The 27,689-nt window shown below is 33.9% G+C and overlaps 1 protein-coding gene across 2 annotated transcripts in view; it reads right to left on the bottom strand.

Annotated features, from left to right (window-relative positions):
- Nucleotides 1–22,343: 22,343 nt before the first annotated feature.
- Nucleotides 22,344–27,689, bottom strand: part of LOC143248778 (uncharacterized) — a 250,392-nt gene continuing 245,046 nt past the window's right edge. For both annotated transcript variants that reach the window (XM_076497485.1, XM_076497484.1), the window contains exon 4: nt 22,344–23,281. In XM_076497485.1, coding sequence (XP_076353600.1) covers nt 22,948–23,281 — 334 coding nt within the window. In that variant the 3' untranslated portion in view covers nt 22,344–22,947. The remainder of the gene's footprint in view (nt 23,282–27,689) is intronic.

Genomic DNA, 27,689 nt, shown 5'->3' with positions numbered 1-27,689 from the left:
GTACTTACTTAAGTTAGAAATATCCAGATGAGCTCCTAGTACTTACTTAAGTTAGAAATATCCAGATGAGCTCCTAGTACTTACCTAAGTTAGAAATATCCAGATGAGCTCCTAGTACTTACTTAAGTTAGAAATATCCAGATGAGCTCCTAGTACTTACTTAAGTTAGAAATATCCAGATGAGCTCCTAGTACTTACTTAAGTTAGAAATATCCAGATGAGCTCCTAGTACTTACTTAAGTTAGAAATATCCAGATGAGCTCCTAGTACTTACTTAAGTTAGAAATATCCAGATGAGCTCCTAGTACTTACTTAAGTTAGAAATATCCAGATGAGCTCCTAGTACTTACTTAAGTTAGAAATATCCAGATGAGCTCCTAGTACTTACTTAAGTTAGAAATATCCAGATGAGCTCCTAGTACTTACTTAAGTTAGAAATATCCAGATGAGCTCCTAGTACTTACTTAAGTTAGAAATATCCAGATGAGCTCCTAGTACTTACTTAAGTTATAAATATCCAGATGAGCTCCTAGTACTTACCTAAGTTATAAATATCCAGATGAGCTCCTAGTACTTACCAAAGTTATAAATATCCAGATGAGCTCCTAGTACTTACTTAAATTAGAAATATCCAGATGAGCTCCTAGTACTTACTTAAGTTAGAAATATCCAGAGGAGCTCCGAGTACTTACTTAAGTTAGAAATATCCAGATGAGCTCCTAGTACTTACTTAAGTTAGAAATATCCAGATGAGCTCCGAGTACTTACTTAAGTTAGAAATATCCAGATGAGCTCCTAGTACTTACTTAAGTTAGAAATATCCAGGTGAGCTCCTAGTACTTACCTGAGTTAGAACACAGACACCGTTATATGTCAAGAAAGAAACGTATTTGTAAGAATTGGATGCTAATAATTATCATGATTGGTTTGGTTTGAAAGTTGTGCAACGCCACACAAGAACTATCTGCAGTAGCAGTCCCTGTTTTAGTTGTGATAGATTAATGCGAAGCCAGTTAACCAATACCCCTCTCCATCAATGTTTGGGCTACTCTTTTACCAACGAATAGTGAGATTGACCGTCACATTATAATACCCCCACAGCTGGAAGGGCGAACATGTTTGGTGTGATAGGGATTCGAACTCGCGACCCACAGATTACGAGTCCATTGTCTCAACCCCTTGGCCATGCCGGGCCAGAAAATAACGTTCCTGAGGAAGAGATTACAACACGCGACACTCGGATTGTGAATTGAGAACCTGAGCCTCCAGGCTACGCCAGACCAAGTCTATCAGGACCTAAACATCCAATTATAAATTCATGTCAGCATGCTGCTTTCTTCCGAAGTTATGAGTGCAAAATGAAATGGACGCTATATCACGTGAAGACATCTCACACGTGTATCTGTTACATTGGATCAGTTAGACAGCATCAAAAACTGTTGATCACGAACGTTCAGGGAATTTATAAAAAGGTAAAAAATAAGGAAAGTACTGATATCAATGCATTGCAGTAACAATTACCCTGAACAGCAATTCTTAAGGAGGGCCATCACATAGGTCGTCATTCGTATTGGAAGAAAGTGATATAAAGTCGAGTCAGCAGTCTTTGTACACAATGGGCGTAAGGTGAAACACGTGTGATCACACCCGATAAATTGTAAAAAAATAAAGTAAAAACAGATTTAAATACAATAAAAATGCACAATCTTCCGTGATAAAATACAAAATACTTCTGAGGGCTCATGTCCCTAGATCCCTCACAGACCTACATCACTCACCTGTTCTGAAACAATCATCCGTCTGATGAACGTTAAGAGTGGAAATGTTCTGAAACAATAATCCATCTGAAGAACTTTAAAAATAGAAATATCCTGAAATAACTATCCGTCTGATAAACGTTAAGAACAGAAATATTCTTAAACAACCATCCGTCTGATGATCGTTAAGAGAAGAAATGTTCTGAAACAACCATCCGTCTGATGATCTTAAGAGTAGAAATGTTCTGAAACAACCATCCGTCTCATGATAGTTAAGAGTAGAAATGTTCTGAAACAACCATCCGTCTGATGAACGTTAAAAGTAGAAATGTTCTCAAACAACCATCCGTCTGATGATCGTTAAGAGTAGAAATCTTCTAAAACAATCATCCCTCTGATGAACGTTAAAAGTAAAAATGTTCTGAAACAATAATCCATCTGAAGAACTTTAAAAATAGAAATATCCTGAAATAACTATCCGTCTGATAAATGTTAAGAATAGAAATATTCTTAAACAAACATCCGCCTGATGATCGTTAAGAGTAAAAATGTTCTGAAACAACAAACCGTCTGATAAACGTTAAAAGTAGAAATGTTTTGAAATAACCATCCGTCTGGTGAACGTTAAAATTAGAAATGTTCTGAAAGAACCATCCGTCTGATGAACGTTAAAAGTAGAAATGTTCTCAAACAATAATCCATCTGAAGAACTTAAAAAGTAGAAGTATTCTGAAATAACTATCCGTCTGATAAACGTTAAAAATAGAAATATTCTAAAATAACTATCCGTCTGATAAACGTTATGAATAGAAATATTCCTAAACAACCATCCGTCTGATGAAGGTTAAGAGTACAAATGTTCTGAAACAATAATTTGTCTGATAAACGTTAAGAGTAGATATGTTCTGAAACAACCATCCGTCTGATGAACGTTAAGAGTAGAAATGTTCTGAAACAGCCATACATCTGATGATCGTTAAAAGTAGAAATGTTCTGAAACAACCAACCGTCTCATAAACGTTAAGAGTAGAAATGTTCCGACACAACCATCCGTCTGATTATAGTTAAAAGTAGAAATGTTCTGAAACAACCATCTGTCTGATGAATGTTAAATTTGAAATGTTCTGAAACAATAATTCATTTGAAGAACTTTAAAAGTATAAATATTCCGAAATAACTATCCGTCTGATAAACGTTATAAATAGAAATATTCTTAAACAAACATCAGTCTGATGATCGTTAAGAGTAAAAATGTTCAGAAACAACCATCCGTCTGAGGAACGTTAAGAATAGAAATGTTTTGAAACAACCATCCCTCTGATGAGCGTTAAAAGTAGAAATGTTCTGAAACAACCATCCGTCTAATGATCGTTAGAAGTAAAATTGTTCTGAAACAACCATTCGTCTTGTGATCGTTAAGAGTAAAAATGTTCTAAAAAACAATAAGTCTCATCATCGTTAAGAGTAGAAAAGTTCTGAATTAACCATCCGTCTGATGAGCGTTAAAAGTAGAAATGTTCTGAAACAACAATCCGTCTGATGAACGTTAAAAGTAGCAATTTTCTAAAACGATAATCCATCTAAGAAACTTTAAAAGTAGAAATATTTTGAAATAACAATCCGTCTGATAAACGTTAAGAGTAAAAATGTTCCGACACAACCATCCGCCTGATTATCGTTAAGAATAGAAATGTTCTGAAACAACCATCTGTCTGATGAATGTTAAAAGTTGCAATGTTCTGAAACAATAAACCATTTGAAGAACTTTAAAAGTAGAAATATTCTGAAACAAATATTCGTCTGATAAACGTTATGAATCGAAATATTCTTAAACAAACATCCGGCTGATGATCGTTAACACTAAAAATGTTCAGAAACAAACATCCGCCTGAGGAAAGTTAAAAGTAGAAATGTTCTGAAATAACCATCCGTCTGATGAGCGTTAAAAGTAGAAATGTTCTGAAACAACCATCCGTCTGATGAACGTTAAGAGTAGAATTGTTCTGAAACAAACATCTGTTTGACGATCGTTAAGAATAGAAATGTTCTGAAACAACCATCCGTCTGATGAACTTTAAAAGTAAAAATATTCTGAAACAATAATCCATCTGAATAACTTCAAAAGTAGAAATATTCTGAAATAACTATCCGTCTGATAAATGTTAAGAATAGAAATATTCTTAAACAAACATCCGTCTGATGATCGTTAACAGTAAAAATGTTCTGAAACAACTATCCGTTTGATAAACGTTAAGAGTAGAAATGTTTTGAAATAACCATCCGTCTGGTGAACGTTAAAAGTAGAAATGTTCTGAAACAATAATCCATCTGAGAAACTTTAAAAATAGAAATATTTTGATATAATTATCTGTCTGATAAACGTTAAAAATAGAAATATTCTAAAATAAATATCCGTCTGATAAACGTTAAGAATAAAAAATATTCTTAAACAACCATCCTTCAGACGATCGTTAAGAATAAATAATGCTCTGAAACATCCATCCGTCTGATAAACGTTAAGAGTAGAAAGTTTCTGAAACAACCATCCGTCTGATGAACGTTAAGAGTAGAAATGTTCTGAAACAGCCATACATCTGATGATCGTTAAAAGTAGAAATGTTCTGAAACAACCAACCGTCTCATAAACGTTAAGAGTAGAAATGTTCCGACACAACCATCCGTCTGATTATCGTTAAGAGTAGAAATGTTCTGAAACAACCATCTCTCTTATGAATGTTAAATGTTGCAATGTTCTGAAACAATAACCATTTGAAGAACTTTAAAAGTAGAAATATTCTGAAACAAACATCCGTCTGATGATCGTTAACACTAAAAATGTTCAGAAACAACATTCCGCTTGAGGAACGTTAAGAGTAAAAATGTTCTAAAAAAACCATCCGTCTGAAGAACTTCAAAAGTAGAAATATTCTGAAATAACTATCCGTCTGATGATCGTTAAAAGTAGAAATATACTGAAATAACTATCCGTCTGATAAACGTTAAGAATATAAATGTTCAGAAACAACCATCCGTCTGGTGGACGTTAAAAGTAGAAAATTCTGAAACAACCATCCGTCTGATGAGCGTTAAAAGTAGAAATATTCTGAAATAACTATCCGTCTGATGAACGTTAAGAGGAGAATTGTTCTCAAACAAAGATCTGTTTGACGATCGTTAAGAATAGAACTATTCTTAAACAAACATCCGTCTGATAATCGTTAACAGTAAAAATGTTCTGAAACAACTATCCGTCTGATAAACGTTAAGAGTAGAAATGTTTTGAAATAACCATCCGTCTGGTGAACGTTAAAAGTAGAAATGTTCTGAAACAATAATCCATCTGAGAAACTTTAAAAGTAGAAATATTCTGAAATAATTATCCGTCTGATAAAGGTTAAAAATAGAAATATTCTAAAATAACTATCCGTCTGATAAACGTTAAGAATAGAAATATTCTTAAACAACCATCATTCAGACGATCGTTAAGAATAAAAAATGCTCTGAAACATCCATCCGTCTGATAAACGTTAAAAGTAGAAAATTCTGAAACAACCATCCGTCTGATGAGCGTTAAAAGTAGAAATATTCTGAAATAACTATCCGTCTGATGAACGTTAAGAGTAGAATTGTTCTCAAACAAAGATCTGTTTGACGATCGTTAAGAATAGAAATATTCTTAAACAAACATCCGTCTGATAATCGTTAACAGTAAAAATGTTCTGAAACAACTATCCGTCTGATAAACGTTAAGAGTAGAAATGTTTTGAAATAACCATCCGTCTGGTGAACGTTAAAAGTAGAAATGTTCTGAAACAATAATCCATCTGAGAAACTTTAAAAGTAGAAATATTCTGAAATAATTATCCGTCTGATTAACGTTAAAAATAGAAATATTCTAAAATAACTATCCGTCTGATAAACGTTAAGAATAGAAATATTCTTAAACAACCATCCTTCAGACGATCGTTAAGAATAAAAAATGCTCTGAAACATCCATCCGTCTGATAAACGTTAAGAGTAGAAATTTTCTGAAACAACCATCCGTCTGATGAGCGTTAAGAGTAGAAATGTTCTAAAACAGCCATACGTCGATGATCGTTAAGAGTAGAAATGTTCTGAAACAATAACTCATCTGATAAACGTTAAGAATAGAAATGTTCAGAAACAACCATCTCTCTGATGAATGTTAAATGTTGCAATGTTCTGAAACAATAACCATTTGAAGAACTTTAAAAGTAGAAATATACTGAAACAAACATCCGTGTGATGATCGTTAACACTAAAAATGTTCAGAAACAACATTCCGCCTGAGGAACGTTAAGAGTAAAAATGTTCTTAAAAAACCATCCGTCTGATGAACGTTAAAAGTTGAAATGTTCTGAAACAACCATCCGTCTGATGATCGTTAAGAGAAGAAATGTTCTGAAACAATAACTCATCTGATAAACGTTAAGAGTAGAAATGTTCCGACACATCCATCCGTCTGATGATCGTTAAGAGAATAAATGTTCTGAAACAAACATCTGTTTGACGATCGTTAAGAATAGAAATGTTCTGAAACAACCATCTGTCTGGTGAACGTTAAAAGTAAAAATATTCTGAAATAACTATCCGTCTGATAAACGTTAAGAATAGAAATATTCTAAAAAAACCATCCGTCTGATGATCGTTAAGAGTAGAAATCCTCGGAAACAACCATCCGTCTGATGATCGTTAATAGTAGAAATGTTCTGAAACAACCATCCGTCTGATGATCGTTAAGAGTAGGAATGTTCTGAAACAACCATCCGTCTGATGATCGTTAAGTAGAAATGTTCTGAAACAATAATCCTTCTGAAGAACTTTAAGAGTAAAAATATTCTGAAATAACATACCGTTTGAATAGAGTTTAGAATAAAAATATTGTAAAACAACCATTCTTCTGATGATCGTAAAGAGTAAAAATGTTCTCAAACAACCATCAGTCTGATGAACGTTAAGAGTAGAAATTTTGTGAAACAACCATCCGTCTTATGAACGTCACGAGTAGAAATGCTCTCAAACAACCATCCGTCTGATGATCGTTAATAGTAGAAAAGTTCTGAAACAACCATCCGTCTGATGATCGTTAAGAGTAGAAATGTTCTGAAACAACCATCCGTCTGATGATCGTTATGAGTAGAAATGTTCTGAAACAATAATTTGTCTGATAAACGTTAAGAGTAGATATGTTCTGAAACAACCATCCGTCTGATGAACGTTAAAAGTAGAAATGTTCTCAAACGATAATCCATCTAAGAAACTTTAAAAGTAGAAATATTCTGAAATAATTATCCGTCTGATAAATGTTAAGAATAGAAATATTCTAAAACAACCATCCGTCTGGTGAACGTTAAATTTGAAAATTCTGAAACAACCATTCGTCTGATGAGCGTTAAGAGTAAAAATTTTCTGAAACAACCATCCGTTTGATGAACGTTAAGAGTAGAAATGTTCTGAAATAACAATCCGTCTGATGATCGTTAAAAGTAGAAATATACTGAAATAACTATCCGTCTGATAAACGTTAAGAATATAAATGTTCTGAAACAACAATCCGTCTGGTGAACGTTAAATGTAGAAATATTCTGAAATAACTATCCGTCTCATAAATGTTAAGAATAGAAATATGCTTACACAAACATCCGTCTGATGATCGTTAAGAGAAAAAATGTTCTAAAAACAATACGTCTCATCATCGTTAAGAGTAGAAATGTTCTGAAACAACCATCCGTCTCATGAACGATAAAAGTTGAAATGTTCTGATACAATAATCCATCTGAAGAACTTTAAAAGTAGAAATATTCTGAAATAACTATCCGTCTGATGAACGATAAGAGTAGAAATGTTCTGAAACAGCCATACGTCTGATGATCGTTAACAGTAGAAATGTTCTGAAACAACAAACCGTCTCATAAACGTTAAGAGTAGAAATGTTCCGACACAACCATCCGTCTGATTATAGTTAAAAGTAGAAATGTTCTGAAACAACCATATGTCTGATGAATGTTAAATTTGAAATGTTCTGAAACAATAATTCATTTGAAGAACTTTAAAAGTATAAATATTCTGAAATAACTATCCGTCTGAAAAATGTTATAAATAGAAATATTCTTAAACAAACATCAGTCTGATGAATGTTAAGAGTAAAAATGTTCAGAAACAACCATCCGCCTGAGGAACGTTAAGAATAGAAATGTTTTGAAACAATCATCCCTCTGATGAGCGTTAAAAGTAGAAATGTTCTAAAACAACGATCCGTCTAATGATCGTTAGAAGTAAAATTCTTCTCAAACAACCATTCGTCTTGTGATCGTTAAGAGTAAAAATGTTCTAAAAACCATACGTCTAATGATCGTTAAAAGTAGAAATGTTCTGAAACAACCATCCGTCTGATTAACCATAAAAGTTGAAATGTTCTGAGAAAACCATCCGTCTGATGATCGTTAAGAGTAGAAATGTTCTGAAACAACTATCCGTTTGACGATCGTTAAGAGTAGAAATGTTCTGAAACAACCATCCATCTGAGAAACTTTAAAAGTAGAAATATTCTGAAATAACTATCCGTCTGATAAAAGTTAAGAATAGAAATATTCTTAAACAACCATCCTTCTAACGATCGTTAAGAGTAAAAATGCTCTCAAACAACCATCCTTCTGATGAACGTTAAGAGTAGAAATTGTCTGAAACAACCATCCGTCTGGTGAACTTAAAAGTAGAAAATTCTGAAACAACCATTCGTCTGATGAGCGTTAAGAGTAAAAATTTTCTGAAACAACCATCCGTTTGATGAACGTTAAGAGTAGAAATGTTCTGAAATAACCATCCGTCTGATGATCGTTAAAAGTAGAAATATACTGAAATAACTATCCGTCTGATAAACGTTAAGAATATAAATGTTCTGAAACAACCATCCGTCTGGTGAACGTTAAATGTAGAAATGTTCTGAAACAGCCATACGTCTGATGAACGTTAAGAGTAGAAATATTCTGAAACAGCCATAAGTCTGATTATCGTTAAGAGTAGAAATCTTCTAAAACAACCATTCGTCTGATGAACATTAAAAGTAAAAATGTTCTGATTCAATAATCCATCTGAAGAACTTTAAAAGTAGAAATATTCTGAAATAACTATCTGTCTAATAAATGTTAAGAATAGAAATATTCTTACACAAACATCCGTCTGATGATCGTTAAGAGAAAAAATTTTCTAAAAACAATACGTCTCATCATCGTTAAGAGTAGAAATGTTCTGAAACAACCATCCGTCTGATAAACGATAAAAATTGAAATGTTCTGAAACAACCACCCGTCTGATGATCGTTAAGAGTAGAAATGTTCTGAAACAACTATCCGTTTGACGTTCGTTAAGAGTAGAAGTGCTCTGAAACAACCATCCGTCTGATAAACGTTAAGAATAGAAATGTTCTGAAACAACCACCCGTCTGATGATCGTTAAGAGTAGGAATGTTCTGAAACAACCATCCGTCTGATAAACATTAAGAGTAGAAATGTTCTGAAATAACCATCCGTCTGATGAGCGTTAAAAGTAGAAATGTTCTGAAACAACCATCCGTCTGATGAACGTTAAGAGTAGAATTGTTCTGAAACAAACATATGTTTGACGATCGTTAAGAATAGAAATGTTCTGAAACAACTATCCGTCTGATGAACGTTAAAAGTAAAAATGTTCTGAAACAATAATCCATCTGAAGAACTTCAAAAGTAGAAATATTCTGAAATAACTATCCGTCTGATAAATGTTAAGAATAGAAATATTCTTAAACAAACATCCGTCTGATGATCGTTAACAGTAAAAATGTTCTGAAACAACTATCCGTCTGATAAACGTTAAGAGTAGAAATGTTTTGAAACAACCATCCGTCTGATGAACGTTAAAAGTAGAAATGTTCTGAAACAATAATCCATCTGAGAAACTTTAAAAATAGAAATATTTTGATATAATTATCTGTCTGATAAACGTTAAAAATAGAAATATTCTAAAATAAATATCCGTCTGATAAACGTTAAGAATAAAAATATTCTTAAACAACCATCCTTCAGACGGTCGTTAAGAATAAAAAATGCTCTGAAACAACCATCCGTCTGATAAACGTTAAGAGTAGAAATTTTCTGAAACAACCATCCGTCTGATGAACGTTAAGAGTAGAAATGTTCTGAAACATCCATACGCCTGATGATCGTTAAGAATAGAAATGTTCTGAAACAATAACTCATCTGATAAACGTTAAGAGTAGAAATGTTCCGACACATCCATCCGTCTGATTATCGTTAAGAGTAGAAATGTTCTGAAACAACCATCTCTCTGATAAATGTTAAAGGTTGCAATGTTCTGAAACAATAATCCATTTTAAGAACTTTAAAAGTAGAAATATTCTGAAACAAATATTCGTCTGATAAACGTTATGAATCGAAATATTCTTAAACAAACATCCGTCTGATGATCGTTAACACTAAAAATGTTCAGAAACAACATTCCGCTAAGAGGAACGTTAAGAGTAGAAATGTTCTGAAACAACAATCCGTCTGATGAAGTTTAAAAGTAGAAATGTTCTGAAACAACCATTCGTCTGTTGAACGTTAAGAATAGTAATATTCTTAAACAACCATCTTTCTCACGATCGTTAAGAGTAGAAATGTTCTGAAATTACCATCCGTCTGATGAGCGTTAAAAGTTGAAATGTTCTGAAACAACCATCCGTTTTATGAACGTTAAGAATATAAATGTTCTGAAACAACCATCCGACTGGTGAACGTTAAAAGTAGAAAATTCTGAAACAACCATCCGTCTGATGAGCGTTAAAAGTAGAAATATTCTGAAATAACTATCCGTCTGAAAAAGGTTATGAATAGAAATATTCCCAAACAAACATCCGTCTGATGATCGTTAAGAGTAAAAATGTTCTGAAACAACCATACGTCTAGGGAACGTTAAGAGTTAAAATGTTCTGAAACAACCATCCGCCTGATGAACGTTAAGTGTATGAATGTTCTGAAACAACCATCCCTCTGATAAAGGTTAAGTGTAGAAATCATCTGAATTAACCATCCGTCTGATGAGCGTTAAAAGTACAAATCTTCTAAAACGATAATCCATCTGATAAACGTTAAGAGTAGAAATGTTCCGACACAAAAATCCGTCTGATTATCGTTAAGAGTAGAAATGTTCTGAAACAACCATCTGTCTGATGAATTTTAAATGTTGCAATGTTTGAAACAATAATCCATTTGAAGAACTTTAAAAGTAGAAATATTTTGAAACAAATATTCGTCTGATAAACGTTATGAATCGAAATATTCTTAAACAAACATCCGTCTGATGATGGTTAACACTAAAAATGTTCACAAACAACATTCCGCCTGAGGAACGTTACGAGTAGAAATGTTCTGAACCAAACATCCGTCTGATGATCGTTAAGAGAAGAAATATTCTGAGACAAACATCTGTTTGACGATCGTTAAGAGTTGAAATGTTCTGAAACAACCATCCGTCTGGTGAACGTTAAAAATAAAAATATTCTGAAATAACTATCCGTCTGATAAACGTTAAGAATAGTTATATTCTTAAACAACCATCTTTCTCACGATCATTAAGAGTAGAAATGTTCTGAAACAACCATCTGTCTGATAAACGTTAAGAGTAGAATTGTTCTGAAACAACCATTCGTTTGATGAACGTTAAAAGTAGGAATCTTTTAAAACGATAATCCATCTGAGAAACTTTAAAAATAGAAATATTCTGAAATAATTTTCCGTCTGATGATTGTTAAGAGTAAAAATGTTCAAAAACAACCATCCGCCTGTTGAACGTTAAGAGCAAAAATGTTCTGAAACAACAATCAGTCTGATGAACGTTAAAAGTAGAAATGTTCTGAAACAACCATCCGTCTATTGATCGTTAAAGGTACAATTGTTCTGAAACATCCATTCGTTTCATGATCGTTAAGAGTAAAAATATTCTGAAACAACCATCCGTCTGATGATCGTTAAGAGTAAAAATGTTCTCCAACAACCATCCGTCTGATGAGCGTTAAAAGTAGAAATGTTCTGATACAAATATCCGTCTACTGAACGTTCAAAGTAGAAATGTTCTGAAATAATTCTTTGTATGATAAACGTTAAGAATAGAAATGTTCTGAAACAATAATCCATTTGAAGAACTTTAAAAGTAGAAATATTCTTAAATAACTATCCGTCTGATAAACGTTAAGAATAAAAATATTCTACAACAACCATTCTTCTGATGATCGTAAAGAGTAAAAATGTTCTCAAACAACCATCCGTCTGATGAACGTTAATAATAGAAATTTTATAAAACAACCATCCGTCTGATGAACGTTAAGAATAGAAATGTTCTGAAACAACCATCCGTCTGATGATCGTTAAGAGTAGAAATCTTCTGAAACAACCATCCGTCTTGTGAGCGTTAAAATTAGAGATGTTCTGAAACAACCATCCGTATGATGATCGTTAAGAGTAAAAATGTTCTGAAACAACCATCCGTCTCTTGATCGTTAAGAGTAAAAATGTTCTCAAAGAACCATCCGTCTCATGAACGTTAAAAGTGAAAATGTTCTGAAACAACCACCCGTGTGATGATCGTTAAGTGTAGAATTTTTCTGAAACAACCATCCGTCTGATGATCGTTAAGGGTAGAAATGTTCTGAAAGAACCATCCGTTTGACGAACGTTAACAATAGAAATGTTCTGAAACAATAATCCATTTGAAGAACTTTAAAAGTAGAAATATTCTGAAATAACTATCCGTCTGATAAACGTTATGAATAGAAATATTCTTAAACAAACATCCGTTTGATGATCGTTAAGAGTAAAAATGTTCTCAAACAACCATCCGTCTGATTATCATTAAGAGTAGAAATGTTCTGAAACAACTATCCGTCTGATAAACGTAAAGAATAAAAATGTTCTCAAACAACCATCCGTCTGATGAACGTTAATAATAGAAATTTTGTAAAACAACCATCCGTCTGATGAACGTTAAGAGTAGAAATCTTCTAAAACAACCATCCGTCTTGTGAGCGTTAAAATTAGAGATGTTCAGAAACAATAATCCATCTGAAGAACTTTAAACGTTGAAGTATTCTCATATAACTCCGTGTGATAAACGTTAAGAATAGAAATATTCTTAAACAACTATCCTTCTGACGATCGTTAAGAGTAAAAATGTTTTGTATAAACCACCCGTCTGATGAACGTTAAGAGTAAAAATTTTCTGAAACAACCATCCGTTTGATGAACGTTAAGAGCAAAATTTTCTAACACAACCATACGTCTGATGATCGTTAAGAGTAGAAATGTTCTGAAACAACCATCCGTTTGACGATCGTTAAAAATAGAAATGTTCTGAAACAACCATTTGTCTGATAAACGTTAAGAATAAAAATATTCTAAAACAAGAATTCTTCTGATGAACGTTAAAAGTAGAAATGTTCTGAAACAACCATTCGTCTGATGAACGTTAAGAGTAAAAATGTTCTAAAACAACCATCCGTCTGATCATCGTTAAGAATAAAAATGTTCTCAAACAACCATCCGTCTGATGAACGTTAAGAGTAGAAATTTTCTGAAACAACCATCCGTCTGATGATCGTTAAGAGTAGAAATGTTCTGAAACAACCATCCGTCTGATGAACGTTAAGAGCAGAAATGTTCTGAAACAACCATCCGTCTGATGATCGTTAAGAGTATAAATGTTCTGAAACAACCATCCGTCTGATGATCGTTAATAGTACAAATGTTGTGAAACAACCATCCGTCTGATAAACGTTAAAAGTTGAAATGTTCTGATTCAACCATCCGTCTGATGATCGTTATGAGTAGAAATGTTCTGAAAAAACCATCCGTCTGATGATCGTTAAGAGTAGAAATGTTCTGAAACAATCATCCGTCTTATGATCGTTAAAAATAGAATTGTACTGAAACAATCATTCGTCTGATGAACGTTAAGAGCACAAATGTTCTGAAACAACCATCCGTCTGATAATCGTTAAGAGTAAAAATGTTCTGAAACAACTATCCGTCTGATGATCGATAAGAACAAAATGTTCTGAAACAATCATCCGTCTGATGATCGTTAAGAGTAAAAATGTTCTCAAACAACCATCGGTCTGATGAACGTTAAGAGTGAAAATGTTCTGAAACAACCATCCGTCTGATGAACGTTAAGAGTAAAAATGTTCTGAAACAACTATCCGTCTGATGATCGATAAGAACAAAATGTTCTGAAACAACCATCCGTCTGATGATCGTTAAGAGTAGAAATGTTCTGAAACAACCATTCTTCTGATGATCGTAAAGTGTTAGAGTGTTCTGAAACAACCATCCGTCTGATGATCGTTAAGAGTTCAAATTTTCTGAAACAACCATCAATCTAATGAACGTTAAGAGTAGAAATATGCAGGAACAACCAATCGTCATGTGAACGTTAAAAGTAGAAATGTTCTGAAACAACCATCCGTCTGATGAACGTAAAAAGTAGAAATGTTCTGAAACAATAATCCATCTGAAGAACCTTAAAAGTAGAAATATTCTGAAATAACTATCCGTCTGATAAACGTTAAAAAAGAAATATTCTTAATCAAACATCCGTCTGATGATCGTTAAGAGTAAAAATGTTTTGAAACAACTATCCGTCTGATGAACGTTAAGCGTAGAAATGTTCTGAAACAACCATCCTTCTAATGAACGTTAAGAATTGTAATGTACTGAAACAACCATCCGTCTGATGAACGTTAAAAGTAGAAATGTTCTGAAACAACCATCCGTCTGATAATCGTTAAAAGTAGAATTGTTCTGAAACAACCATTCGTCTGATGAACGTTAAGAGTAGAAATGTTCTGAAACAACCATCCGTCTGATGATCGTTAAGAGTAAAAATGTTCTGAAACAACCATCCGTCTGATGATCGTTAAGAGTAGAAATGTTCTGAAACAACCATCCGTCTGATGAACGTTAAAAGTTGAAATTTTCTGAAACAACCATCCGTCTGATAAACGTTAAAAGTAAAAATGTTCTGGAACAACCATTCGTCTGAAGAACTTTAAAAGTAGAAATATTCTGAAATAATTCTCCGTCTGATTAACGTTAAGAATACAAATATTTTTAAACAAACATCCGTCTGATAATCGTTAAGAGTAAAAGTGTTCTGAAACAACCATCCGTCTGATGAACGTTAAGAGTAGAAATGTTCTGAAACAACCATCCGTCTGATGAACGTTAAGAGTAGAAATGTTCTGAAACAACCATCCGTCTGATGATCATTAAGAGTAGAAATGTTCTGAAACAACGATCTGTCTGATAAACGTTAAGAGTAGAAATGTTCTGAAACAACCATCCGTCTGATGAGCGTTAAAAGTTGAAATGTTCTGAAACAACCATCCGTCTCATGAACGTTAAAAGTAGAAATTTTCTGAAACAACCATCCGTCTGATAAACTTTAAAAGTAGAAATATTCTGACACAACTATTCGTCTGATAAACGTTAAGAATAGAAATGTTCTTAAACAAACATCCGTCTCATGAACCTTAAAAGTAGAAATTTTCTGAAACAATAATCCATCTGAAGAACTTTAAAAGTAGAAATATTCTGACACAACTATTCGTCTGATAAACGTTAAGAATAGAAATATTCTTAAACAAACATCCGTCTGATGATCGTTAAGAGTAAAATTGTTCTGAAACAACCATCCGTCTGATGAACGTTAAGAGTAGAATTGTTCTGAAACAACCATCAATCTGATAAACGTTAAGAGTAGAAATGCTTTAAAACAACCATTCGTCTGGTGAACGTTAAGAGTAAAAATGTTCTGAAACAACCATTCTTCTGATGAACGTTAAGAGTTGAAATGTTCTGAAACAACCATCCGTCTGATGATCGTTAAGAATAGAAATGTTCTGAAACAACCTTCCGTCTGATGATCATTAAAAGTAGAAATGTTCTGAAACAACCATCCGTCTGATGAGCGTTAAGAGTAGAAATGTTGTGAAACAACGGTCTGTCTGATAAACCTTAAGAGTAGAAATGTTCTGAGACAACCATCCGTCTGATGAGCGTTAAAAGTTGAAATGTTCTGAAACAACCATCCGTCTCATGAACGTTAAAAGTAGAAATTTTCTGAAACAACTATTCGTCTGATAAACGTTAAGAATAGAAATATTCTTAAACAAACATCCGTCTGATGATCGTTAAGAGTAAAAATGTTCTGAAACAACCATCCGTCTGATGAACGTTAAGAGTAGAAATGTTCTGAAACAACCATCCGTCTGATGATCGTTAAGAGTAGTAATGTTCTGAAACAACCATCAATCTGATGAACGTTAAAAGTTGAAATGTTCTGAAACAACCATCCGTCTGATGATCGTTAAGAGTGGAAATGTTCTGAAACAACCATCCGTCTGATGAACGTTAAGAGTAGAAATGTTCTGAAACAACCATCTGTCTGATAAACGTTAAGAGTAGAAATGTTCTGAAACAACCATCCGTCTGATGAACGTTAAAAGTAGAAATGTTCTGAAACAACCATCCGTCTGATGAACGTTAAAAGTAGAAATTTTCTGAAACAATAATCCATCTGAAGAACTTTAAAAGTAGAAATATTCTGAAACAACTATTCGTCTGATAAACGTTAAGAATAGAAATATTCTTAAACAAACATCCGTCTGATGATCGTTAAGAGTAAAAATGTTCTGAAACAACCATCCGTCTGATGAACGTTAAGAGTAGAAATGTTCTGAAACAACCATCCGTCTGATGATCGTTAAGAGTAGAAATGTTCTGAAACAACCATCAATCTGATGAACGTTAAGAGTAGAAATGTTCTGAAACAACCATCCGTCTGATGTTCGTTAAGAATGGAAATGTTCTGAAAGTACCATCCGTCTGATGAACGTTAAGAGTAGAAATGCTCTAAAACAACCATTCGTCTGAAGAACGTTAAGAGTAGAAATGTTCTGAAACAATCGTTTGTCTAGACAATTTTGAAGTCCAAACCCATCACAAACCAGACAAGAAATTCTTTTTTTTCTGAGTTTATCATTAAAAGTTTGTTTCACTCTATAGTCCATAGTATAGAAAATAGTTAAAACTACATCAGAAACCCAAGGATGTATCATTAGTACAAAAACTTCCAATCACATTTTTTTCTTGTCCGTTGTTAAGTTTCAATGTTATGATAAACGCCTTTTCTTCTGGACTGCTTCTACTACACTGTAGTTCATCTTCAAAATCGTGATGGACAACGTTAATAAACTTTCACTATTGTATATCATTGGACATATTTTTATATATTTACGAGGATCTAGTGTTGGAATAATCAACAATGTAATACCAAGATCGTTTTTATTGTCTAGAAAGGTCAACCTACTATGACAATATTCTTCCGAACATTCCTCTATGTACTGCAGTCTTATGACACCAAATATATGCATAGAGTGAAAGTACAACAACTGCGAAAAACAAGCTTTATTCATAAGGTGAAGATCTCTATTAATCTTAACGAAATGTTGCGTGATTGTTCAGAAAAAAAATGAATGACGTCATTAAGGTTTATCATACATAAATAAATCTAGCTGAGAATGAAAAGCAAATGTAATGAGATGTTTTATCTCATAAATAAGAAACGAGAATTCATATTTTATCACAGCATAGTTTTATATTTTATGTCTGAACAAAACAGAAACAAACTAAAACATCATATTTTTTTAATTTTAATTGTACTTTTACATAGGTAACTGGATTTTTTTTAATTTTGTGGAAAGCTACATGAAGGCTATCTGCTCTAGCCGTCCGTAATTTAGCAGTATAAGACTAGAGGGAAGGCAGCTAGTCATCACCACTCAGAGCCAACTCTTGAGCTACTCTTTTACCAACGAATAGTAGGATTGAACGTTACATTATAACGCCCCCACGACTGGAAAGACGAGCATGTTTGGTATGACAAGGATTCGAACCCGCAACCCTCAGAATACGAGTCGAACGCCTTAACTCTCATGACCATGCCGAGCAAAGAGGTGTCGTAACCATTTGTCTCTGATATTCAACTGATCTAAGGATAGATTGAGTGAGTCTTTAAACGGGTTTCCATTAGTCACTGGATGATGTTAGGGATGCCTGTCATGTTTTTTTTATCGTTGTAGTATAATACAAAGGCATGGCCAAATGTGTTAAGGCGTGCGACTCGTAATCTGAGGGTCGCGGGTTCGCATCCCCATCGCGCCAAACAAGCTCGCCCTTTCAGCCGTGGGAACGTTAAATGTAACGATCAATCCCACTATTCGTTTGTAAAAGAGTAGCCCAAGAGTTGGCGGTGGGTGGTGATGACTCGCTACCTTCCCTCTAGTCTTACAGTGCTAAATTAGGGACGGCTAGCACAGATAGCCCTCGTGTAACTTTGTGCAAAATAAAAAAAACAACAAATAAAAGACTATCTGTGTTCTGTCTACTTCGAATAATCGAACACTGTTTTGTTTTTTTATATCGTAAGAATATTATCATTTATTCACCAGGGACAAACGAAAGAAAATTAGAAACAGCGCCTGAATCAAACCACAAGTTTTAACACATGTTCTAAGTAAGGTATATTACACTGTTTCCGTAATTTTATTAACAGTGTTAGCCAACCGTTTGACATCTGCACTTTATCTTTGTAATTTTTTTCATTTTTTATTAAACATAGTTTTCATCACGAAGATACCTTTGCAGCATTAGCTTCGTATGTTAATTTAGAACTAACTTATATCTCATAAGCTAAGCTATCTTTTGAAAAACGTATTGGTAAGAACAAAGTCCCCCACCTGAGAAATCGAATTACTGATTTCTGATAACGATAAAGTTTTGGTTTTGTTTAATAATTTTAGACACATAAAGTTACATACAGGGGGTGTGGACAGAAAAAAAAATTGAGCCCCTTTGAAAATGCTGTTAATATATTATATCTTTTATTAGATAACAGAGAATATGAAAGCTTTATTTGTTTAGCGCGTACTCGACGAGATTTGTTCAAATATCATTTTGTTTCTGTTTGCTTGTAAGTAAGCACAGGAGACACAATGGATCATCCGTGCTCTGCTCACCACGATATCTAAACCCGGATTTTAGCATTGTGCGTTCACAGACATATCGCTGTTCCACTGGGGAGCTTTCAAATATGATATCAAATCTTAATTTTAACACTGTCTTTCGTAAATGCCTGAACTTTCTAGACTTTAGTCATATTTTCTCATAAACAGTGTAATGCATCTGCTGTAGTTTCTTAGATCTTATTTCAAATCAAATACAAAATAAACAAACAAGTTTCTCAGTAGCTGTGAAATCGTTTAAAGATATCTTAGATATAACAGAATTGATGTTATTGAATGGCCAGGTCAATTGTTTGTTTTTGAATTTCGCAAAAGCTCCTCGAGGGCTATCTGCACTAGCCGTCCCTAATTTAGCAGTGTAAGACTAGAGGAAAGGCAGCTAGTCATCACCACCCACCGCCAACTCTTGGGCTACTCTTTTACCAACGAATAGTGAGATTGAACGTTACATTATAATGCCCCACGGCTGAATGGGCGAGCATGTTTGGTGCGACCGGGATTCGAACCCGCGATCCTCAGATTACGAGTCGCACGCTTTAACACGCTTGGCTATGCCGGGCCTAGGCCAGGTCAATCATCTGATATCAATCTGATTGAAAATGTATGGGCTGAGTTAAACCAATTAACAAAAGATAACAAGCCAAACACGGAGAATGAACTTTTTAAAGAACTCAAAGAAAGATGTCAGTCAATCACTCAGGAATATCTCTACATTGAAAGCATGACATGTGGATTTGAAGCAGTAATGAAATCCAACGGAATGTCGACTAAATATTAACTTTTGAAACTGGTTTGTGTTATTTTGAGTTTTATTTTTACATTCGATTATTACACAGAAACTTGTTTGATCATTTTGTAGACTGGTAGGAATAAAAAGATCTAATCAACTACAGCAGGTGGACAACACTGTTTATGTGAAAATGTAACTAAGGTCATGAAAAGTTCAGGTCTTTACAAAAGTCAAAGTTAAAATTATTATTTCAGATTATATTTGAACAGATCTCGTCGAGTGCCTTCTAGAAACATAGGTTTACATTTTTTTTCTGTTATCTGATAAAAGATATAAAAATTAACAACATTTTCAAAGGGGGTCACTTTTATCCATCCTCTGTGGGTATGTTAAGTAACTCACGATATTCAGTAGTTTATGTTTTTAAATTACAATTTAAGTAAGTAGTTTTGGTAAGAAATTACCAATAATGTCTCATATTAAGTCTTTATAAAATAAAGAATGTCTTCTTATTGGCTTATAGTTTAAAGACAAATAGTGGGAAATAAAATAGGCATAGCAACTACTCTTTATTGAAAACTATGTGTGAGATATAAATGTGTTCTTTTTTTAATATTTACTTGTAAGCAAACTTGCCGTAGTGATAAGCTCAAATGGTCCCTCTCGATACCCCTGGAACGATATCAATGCAAGACTAAAATATTTAATACAATCGTAAGAGAAAAAAACACACTTTATATTATGTATTATTATACAGATAAAACGACACTCGTAGTTGATAATTTGCTTTATGTGTACTACTTTGATAGAGGGAGCATTATAGAAACATATCATAGACATCCAGTTTATTAAGTCGATCAAACTTTAGGCGTTTTTAGAAACTCGCCGTATCAAAACATCTTTAAATTTTTTTATTTACGTAGAAATTAAAATATTGAATCGTGATTATTTTTAATTTAGTAAAATAAGTGCAGTACTACATGAAATTAAAATTAGTTTTCCTCTTTTTAATTACTCAGGTCTGCGATGGTTTTATTGTCTTGATATTTTTACATGTTCTACAGTACGTTGAATCCTAAAATTATGTCCATTTTTTTCCGTCACGTGCAGATTTTTCACAAACCGTTATATGTACTTTTACATAAGTGAATCATTTTAACTGAAATCGGATCACATTTTGTTATGTTTAAAATGTCGACAACTGCTATCTATAGATTTCTCTAGACCAATCGCGACGTGACATTCTTATCGATCGTTTTAAAACCCAAGCATAATAAAAAAATGTTCATTGTAATGATATAGTATATTGATCTAAGTAAGAGTTTTTTCTTCCCGATTTGTAAAAAATCCTTACGTAATAGAAACAAATGAATATCATTTTCGAAATCAGCGTAGATGAATTGTGAAATATCTGTTATTAAAACCGAAACAGCTTTTATAAATTTTAATTTCAAAGCCTATGCTGTTTGCACGGTATGTTTCACTGGTTTTATTTCTTCAGTGTTGTTGACAAAGATCGTGTAGCGTCATTTAAAATGATGCTGAGCGATTCATTTTCCTATTCAAGAGCATTGAGCAAGAGTCTCTAATGTTTTATCTTAAACCTGAATGCATCTATATCAACACATTAAATAAGCGATCAAAAGAGTGAAGCCAATGTTCAAGCATGGCAATAATTAATGCATAATTGCTGGTTTAGTTTGGTTTGTTTCGAATTTCGCGCAAAGCTACACAAGTGCTATCTGCGCTAGCCGTCCGTAATTTAGCAGTGTAAGGCTAGAAGGAAGACAGCTAGTCATCTCTATCCCCCGCCAACCTTGGACTACTCTTTTAACAACGAAAACTGGAACTGACTGTCACGTCATAACGCCCCACGGCTGAAAGGGCGAACATGTTTAGTGTAATGGGAATTCGAATCTGCGACCCTCTAATTACGAGTCGAGTGCCTTAAACACCTAACCATGCCGAACCCACAACTACTGACCAGAAAGAAGTAGAAACAGTCAGTATTACCCTCTCACTTTGCTAGAGATCTTAACTGAATAGCAAAATTTACTGTCACATTTATACCGCTCGTGCATACAAAAATGCGCTACATATTCAGCGTTTTATTACAGCTCAAACCTCATACCTTCCGAAGAGAAGGCCAGCATGCTAACGCTAAGTTATGTCTGGCTCAAAGCTTGAATGAATTATCCGTATAATTTCTGGAAACTATCAAAACTGCTGAAAAAACCGTTTAAGAGGCTTTCCTAAATCAATACTTTTAGGAGCATCATAAGTTGAATATCAACTTTTACTTAATAAAAAAATGAATTAAAACATAATTAATGTTCTTTATCTATTAACAAAAAATGTAACATTTTCAATAAAAGGCGACGTTTGTATTGTAATAATATGTTCGAATTTTATGTTATAATTTTAATATTACACAATAATAACATTTGGTCAGTTCGAAGTATTTGATTAACCAACGAAACATCAAAATATGGATAAAATTTAGGAACACACGTATCGTGAAGAAATGTTTTGTTTCTGATATAACCGGAAAAACTAGAACATTGCATTGAGGCTCAGGCACATTTTTAGGCTTACAACTACAGTTCTCACCTAGAAGCAAAACTTAAAGTATTCCCTTCCTGTGGCTTAAGAAATTATTGCGGTGAGTTTATAATAATTGTTTGTTAACCTTGAGAAGTGACGAATCCGAAAACTGTCGTGATGAAAATTTTCTTTTATTAATAACGTATAGTTACAGACTTCAATTTTACTTAATATTCAATCAAATTTCTATCCATAGGATGGGATTTGGACTAAACAAATTTGTTTTCAACTGAAAGATTCTTGTTTACATTTTTATAATGTAATTATGGGCTGAAAACAACTTTGTGAAGTCATTATGATGAAAACTTAAAGCTTTCCATCTGGTTGCGTATTTAGATGTTTTTGAATTATAGCCGTAATCAAGACATTGGAGAGAAATCAGATATGGAGAAGTTATATTTATTTTAAATAGCAGAACATTTCATCACATTAACTTTCCATCTGCACGAGTTCCACTGATGAGTTAACATGACTGAAAAATCCCCTGCATTATTTCTTTTTTGCGAGATTCGTGTATCTAATATCACCCACCAATTTGTAGATTTGTTACCTGTAATAGATATGACTTTGAAACGTAAATATTTTCACGAATAATTCTTGCGAGAACGTTGTACTCCACTGATATTAGTCGTACCTGTTGGCATTATTGTTGTAATGACGAACTTTACAACAGTTAGTTTAGAACGGTTAACAGAGTTTCAGTGCTTGAGTCTCAGTAGGAGCTACCTTGATAACATGTCTCGTAGCTCTTCATTAAGGTCTGGAATATTGTCGTTGTCCACACACGATGGTTCCTCCCAGGGCGTTAAGTCGGATCTTGAATTGTGCGTCACCCGGCCGTTTTGACTTGGCCGTCTAGGTACGTGGAGTACTGCTGCCGTTGTCATAAATCTCACATGACTGTTACTTCGTGACATACGTCTGGTGTAGAGAGTAGCAGAAGGTAGCTCGGATTCAATATCACCGAGTCTTGCGTTCACATCGGATGAGGATGCACGTGAGAAAAACGATGGACCGTCACGAAAGCCAGGAATCTCTAACATCACAGCCCTCATCCTGCAAAATTATCACCAGTGTCATTGTATTTATTATTAAAGTTTTTATTTACAAATAACATAAAATCGACAGATTAGTAAACAAATCGTTATACTATGATCTAACAGTTTCTTTAAAATATTAGTAACAGAGAAACAGTCCAGGCTTGATCTAGTTATTAACAAGCTAGATTTCACGTTCAGTTGTCACGAATCTCGCTATAAACTTTGGGGACTTACAACACAAATTAAAGTAATGGTCAAATATCAATATTTGATTTGATTAGAATAAGTCGAAGAGTTGGCGATGTGTGTCCAAACTAGGGACAGCTGGCTCTTGTGTAGTTTTGAGCGGATAACAAAATGCAACAAACAAAAAGCTATTAAAATAAAACAGGATTTCTTGTCCCACACAGCAAACTGCTATTCCACATACATTTACATACACAACAATAGCCTCACAAGAAACTAGTATATTGGTTAAAAACTTATGAAACTACATCCAGGTGCGGTTGTCCTTCAGATCCCTGGTGATTGTTCACTTCAACCTTAGCGCCGAATTAGAAGTTGTGAAACAGTTGTCATAAATCTCACATATATAGTTGTTCGTGACAAACGTCTAATTTATAAAGTAGCCAACTGCAGTTCACGTTCAATGTCTTTGAGTTTTACCTTCACGTCAGGTGAGAATGGACATGAGAAAAACGAAGCATGGTCACTAAATCCACAACTCTTTAACCAAACAAACCGTATTCGGTCAAATTGTCGTAAGTCTGATCGTATTTTTTATAAAATAAGAATAAATAATGGTAAAATAAATCCAAGTGCAATGTGCTCCATTTCCGGGGAAATTACTCATTGTAATTTGAAAATTAAGAAATAACTATCCATCGTAGAGATGTCATTTTGATCAAAACCATTTGTTATTTGTAGTACATGACAATATGTTTATATAATCCCTTTATTTTTCATAAATATCTTATTTATTTATTCAATTCTTCAGAATGTTTTTCACTAACCAATAGGTCAAATCCGCATTATTTTACTTCTTAATTATCCAAATAGAAGTGCTAACACTTCTTCTTACGAAACATCTATAGACAAACTAACACTAACATTCCACTTTCTAAGACTTACTTTAACTTTCTGGAATGTATTAACGATTGTATTGCTAACACTTCTTCTTACGAAACATCTATAGACAAACTAACACTAACTTTCCACTTTCTAAGACTTACTTTATCTTTCTGGAATGTATTAACGACTGTATTGCTAACACTTCTTCTTACGAAACATCTATAGACAAACTAACACTAACTTTCCACTTTCTAAGACTAACTTTATCTTTCTGGAATGTATTAACGACTGTATTGCTAACACTTCTTCTTACGAAACATCTATAGACAAACTAACACTAACTTTCCACTTTCTAAGACTTACTTTATCTTTCTGGAATGTATTAACGACTGTATTGCTAACACTTCTTCTTACGAAACATCTATAAACAAACTAACACTAACTTTCCACTTTCTAACACTTACTTTATCTTCCTGGATAAAGAATGACTGTATAATATAGTGTTTGTTAGCTATCATTCACCAGACAAACTGTATATCAGTTCTTAGAACTAAAATTACGATTTTAATCATCAAAACAAAAAAAAATTCTAAAAACTTCACAAAATATAAAAAAAATTATTCGCATGGTTGTATACGATTTTGAACTCATAGAGTAGGGGGATGGTAGCTAGTCAATATAACCAACTTTCTATTCTTGTGTTATTCTTGTCTAACCGAATAGTGAGATTTGACCATCAATCATATAACGCATTTATACCTGACAAACGTTTTATGTTGCAACGAAATCTATCTTCTTATATTTCTATTCAAACACGCCACCAATGGGTGATGCCCGGCCCTGTACAATGGATTATGTTATGTAACTCATAGGTTTATTCAACTGTTTACTAGCCCTAGAATTAATGTGAAATTGGGTATATCAAGTTAGCAGTAACAACCCTCTCTCTCAGTGTTCCAATTAATAGAACGTTTTTTACACATACAGCGGTGCCTCAGTGGAATTCGTTGTTTAAAGTTGAAGAATAATTAATCGCTACTTTCTGAAAACCATAATACGTCTTTTTATTTCGTTAGATTTTAAAATGCTCCAATCAACGTAGCAGTCACGTGGTATCGTAGGATGCGTGGAAATAAATGTTTGCGTTCGATTTCAATAACTCCTCAACTTATCTAAGTCGGTTCTCGGTTGTTTATTGTCAAGCACAAAGCTACACAATGGGTTATCTGTGCTCAACTCACCATGAGTATCGAAACCAGATTTTTAGCGTCATAGCCATGTAGACGTGCCGCTGAGTCATTCGTGGAACAGGGGAGGGCGTTTTGTTCAGTCTTCAGGTGGCGTGAAAACGAATAAAAATTAAATATAAATAAATATAAAGATATGAGCGGCAAATTATTTTCCAATACAACGATGTGATATAAAATATGAATAAAAATATTTATATTTGTTTAAGCTCAAAGCTGCATATTGATAGTGTCCGCGCTTTGTCCATCGCAGCGACTAAAACCCGAATTTTATCCTCATTAGCCCTCACGTGACCTCACCGTTAAGTCACTGGAGAGAACGTGCTAACGATATAAAATAAAATTTGTTATATTATGATGAAACAGGATTTTTTACAAGGTATTCTACAAGATAATTTGTCATTAAAATGTATTTAAAAACTACACGTATAAAACCCCAGTATGGCCAGGTGGTTAAGGAACTGGACTCGTAATTTTAGGGCCGCGGGTTCGAATCCCCGTCACAACAAATATGTTCTTCCTTTTAGCTGTAGGAGGTTTTAATTAGACGGTAAATCCCACTATTCGTTGGTAAAAAGAGTAGCCCAAGAGTTGGCAGCAGGTGATGATGACTATCTGCCTTCCTTCTAGGCTTACACTGCAAAATTAGGAACAGCGCAGGTAGATAGCCCTCGTGTTGCTTTGCGCGAAATTCCAAACAAACCAAACCACATAGGTATATAACGCAGGTCATAAGAGTCTCTATGTGTATATAAAATATGTTCTATGATCCAGAATAAACTAACTATTAATTCAACATACAAAGCAAAAACAAAATGCATCATGTGAGAAACAACGTTCATTGAATTTAAATAAATTAATGAGTTTTAAAGAAACCTCTGTTCGTGTGTTATCAAAGTTCCTCGGTAACAATTTTATTTTTTATACATCAAAATCGTATAACTGAAGCGCTTTATTAAGAAACGGATATAAAAAATATACAGCGATTCGATCACAGAGGGATATGTGTGTGCTTTCTTACAGCAAAGCCACATTGGGTTGTCTGCTGAGTCCACCGCCACAGAGAGATATAACACTCAATGGATAACAGAGTTAGAAAAGGCTACTTACCCCTGCCATGGCTCAGTGGCAAGCCTCAGGAGTTATAATGTTAAAATTAGAGGATCAATCCCTGCAGTGACCACGGTTCGGCAAGCACACCGTCCACTTATCCAGAACAAAGCGGTCTACTTTACATACAACGACCAGGACGAGGTTCGAGACCTAGATTGTTGTTCGATTGTTTCAAGATATTGGACGCTTATGATTTAATTAAGTTGAATAAAGCGCAAGGATAACGTTATCAACCAAGCTTCATCGACTCACTCGTTCTAGAAAAAAATCAGGCCTAAGTTAAACTCCAGATGTCAGTACCTGCATTCGTAAAATGTACAGCCAGTTTCAGTGGATCAGAGAACAGTTTGATTTAGTAATGCTGGAGAAGAAGATAACAATAAGTAGATGACTGTCATATGAGTACCAGAAGAAACACTAATTACACAAGCCGTAATGAAATAGGACTGTATCATCATTATTACTATACACTAATAATCAGTGTCTTTGAGTTCTTCGTAAAAAGGTGTCTACAATCGTGTTACAACCACACAATGTCCCTAGCTGCAGACTAAGGTTTTCACTCGATACACTGAGAAAAAACATCTTAAAGCTCATTAGGTACCGTTACGTTCACTATGGAAACACGATGCAGTTGGTCAGTAACCAAGTAAAATGTGGTCACTACAGAAACATTGTTATAGCTGAATAGTTACAATTTATCTGTAGAGCTACGAGGGAAACGAAATGTAGCCAATCGTTAACAGTTTAACCGTACAGTCAAGACATATAAATCTGTAACTGAACAAAGCATAGCAGTATTTTTGATACAAAATTTTCAAAGATATTTTTTTTCGAATCAAACGAAGATAAATTTTTGATGCACTTGGTCAGCTGTTCATGACCTTTCACCCCCACAGCATCGAAGGTGGTCTTTTGTAACGTTGCTACATGTTGTCTGATATATTGTAATAGTTCTAAAAAAGTCAAATATATAGACGTTTTAAAACTACA

This window comes from Tachypleus tridentatus, chromosome 4 (genome assembly GCF_004210375.1).
Source record: "Tachypleus tridentatus isolate NWPU-2018 chromosome 4, ASM421037v1, whole genome shotgun sequence".
In the NCBI taxonomy this organism is placed as follows: Eukaryota; Metazoa; Arthropoda; class Merostomata; order Xiphosura; family Limulidae; genus Tachypleus; species Tachypleus tridentatus.
This window is presented reverse-complemented; position numbering and strand designations above follow the sequence as displayed.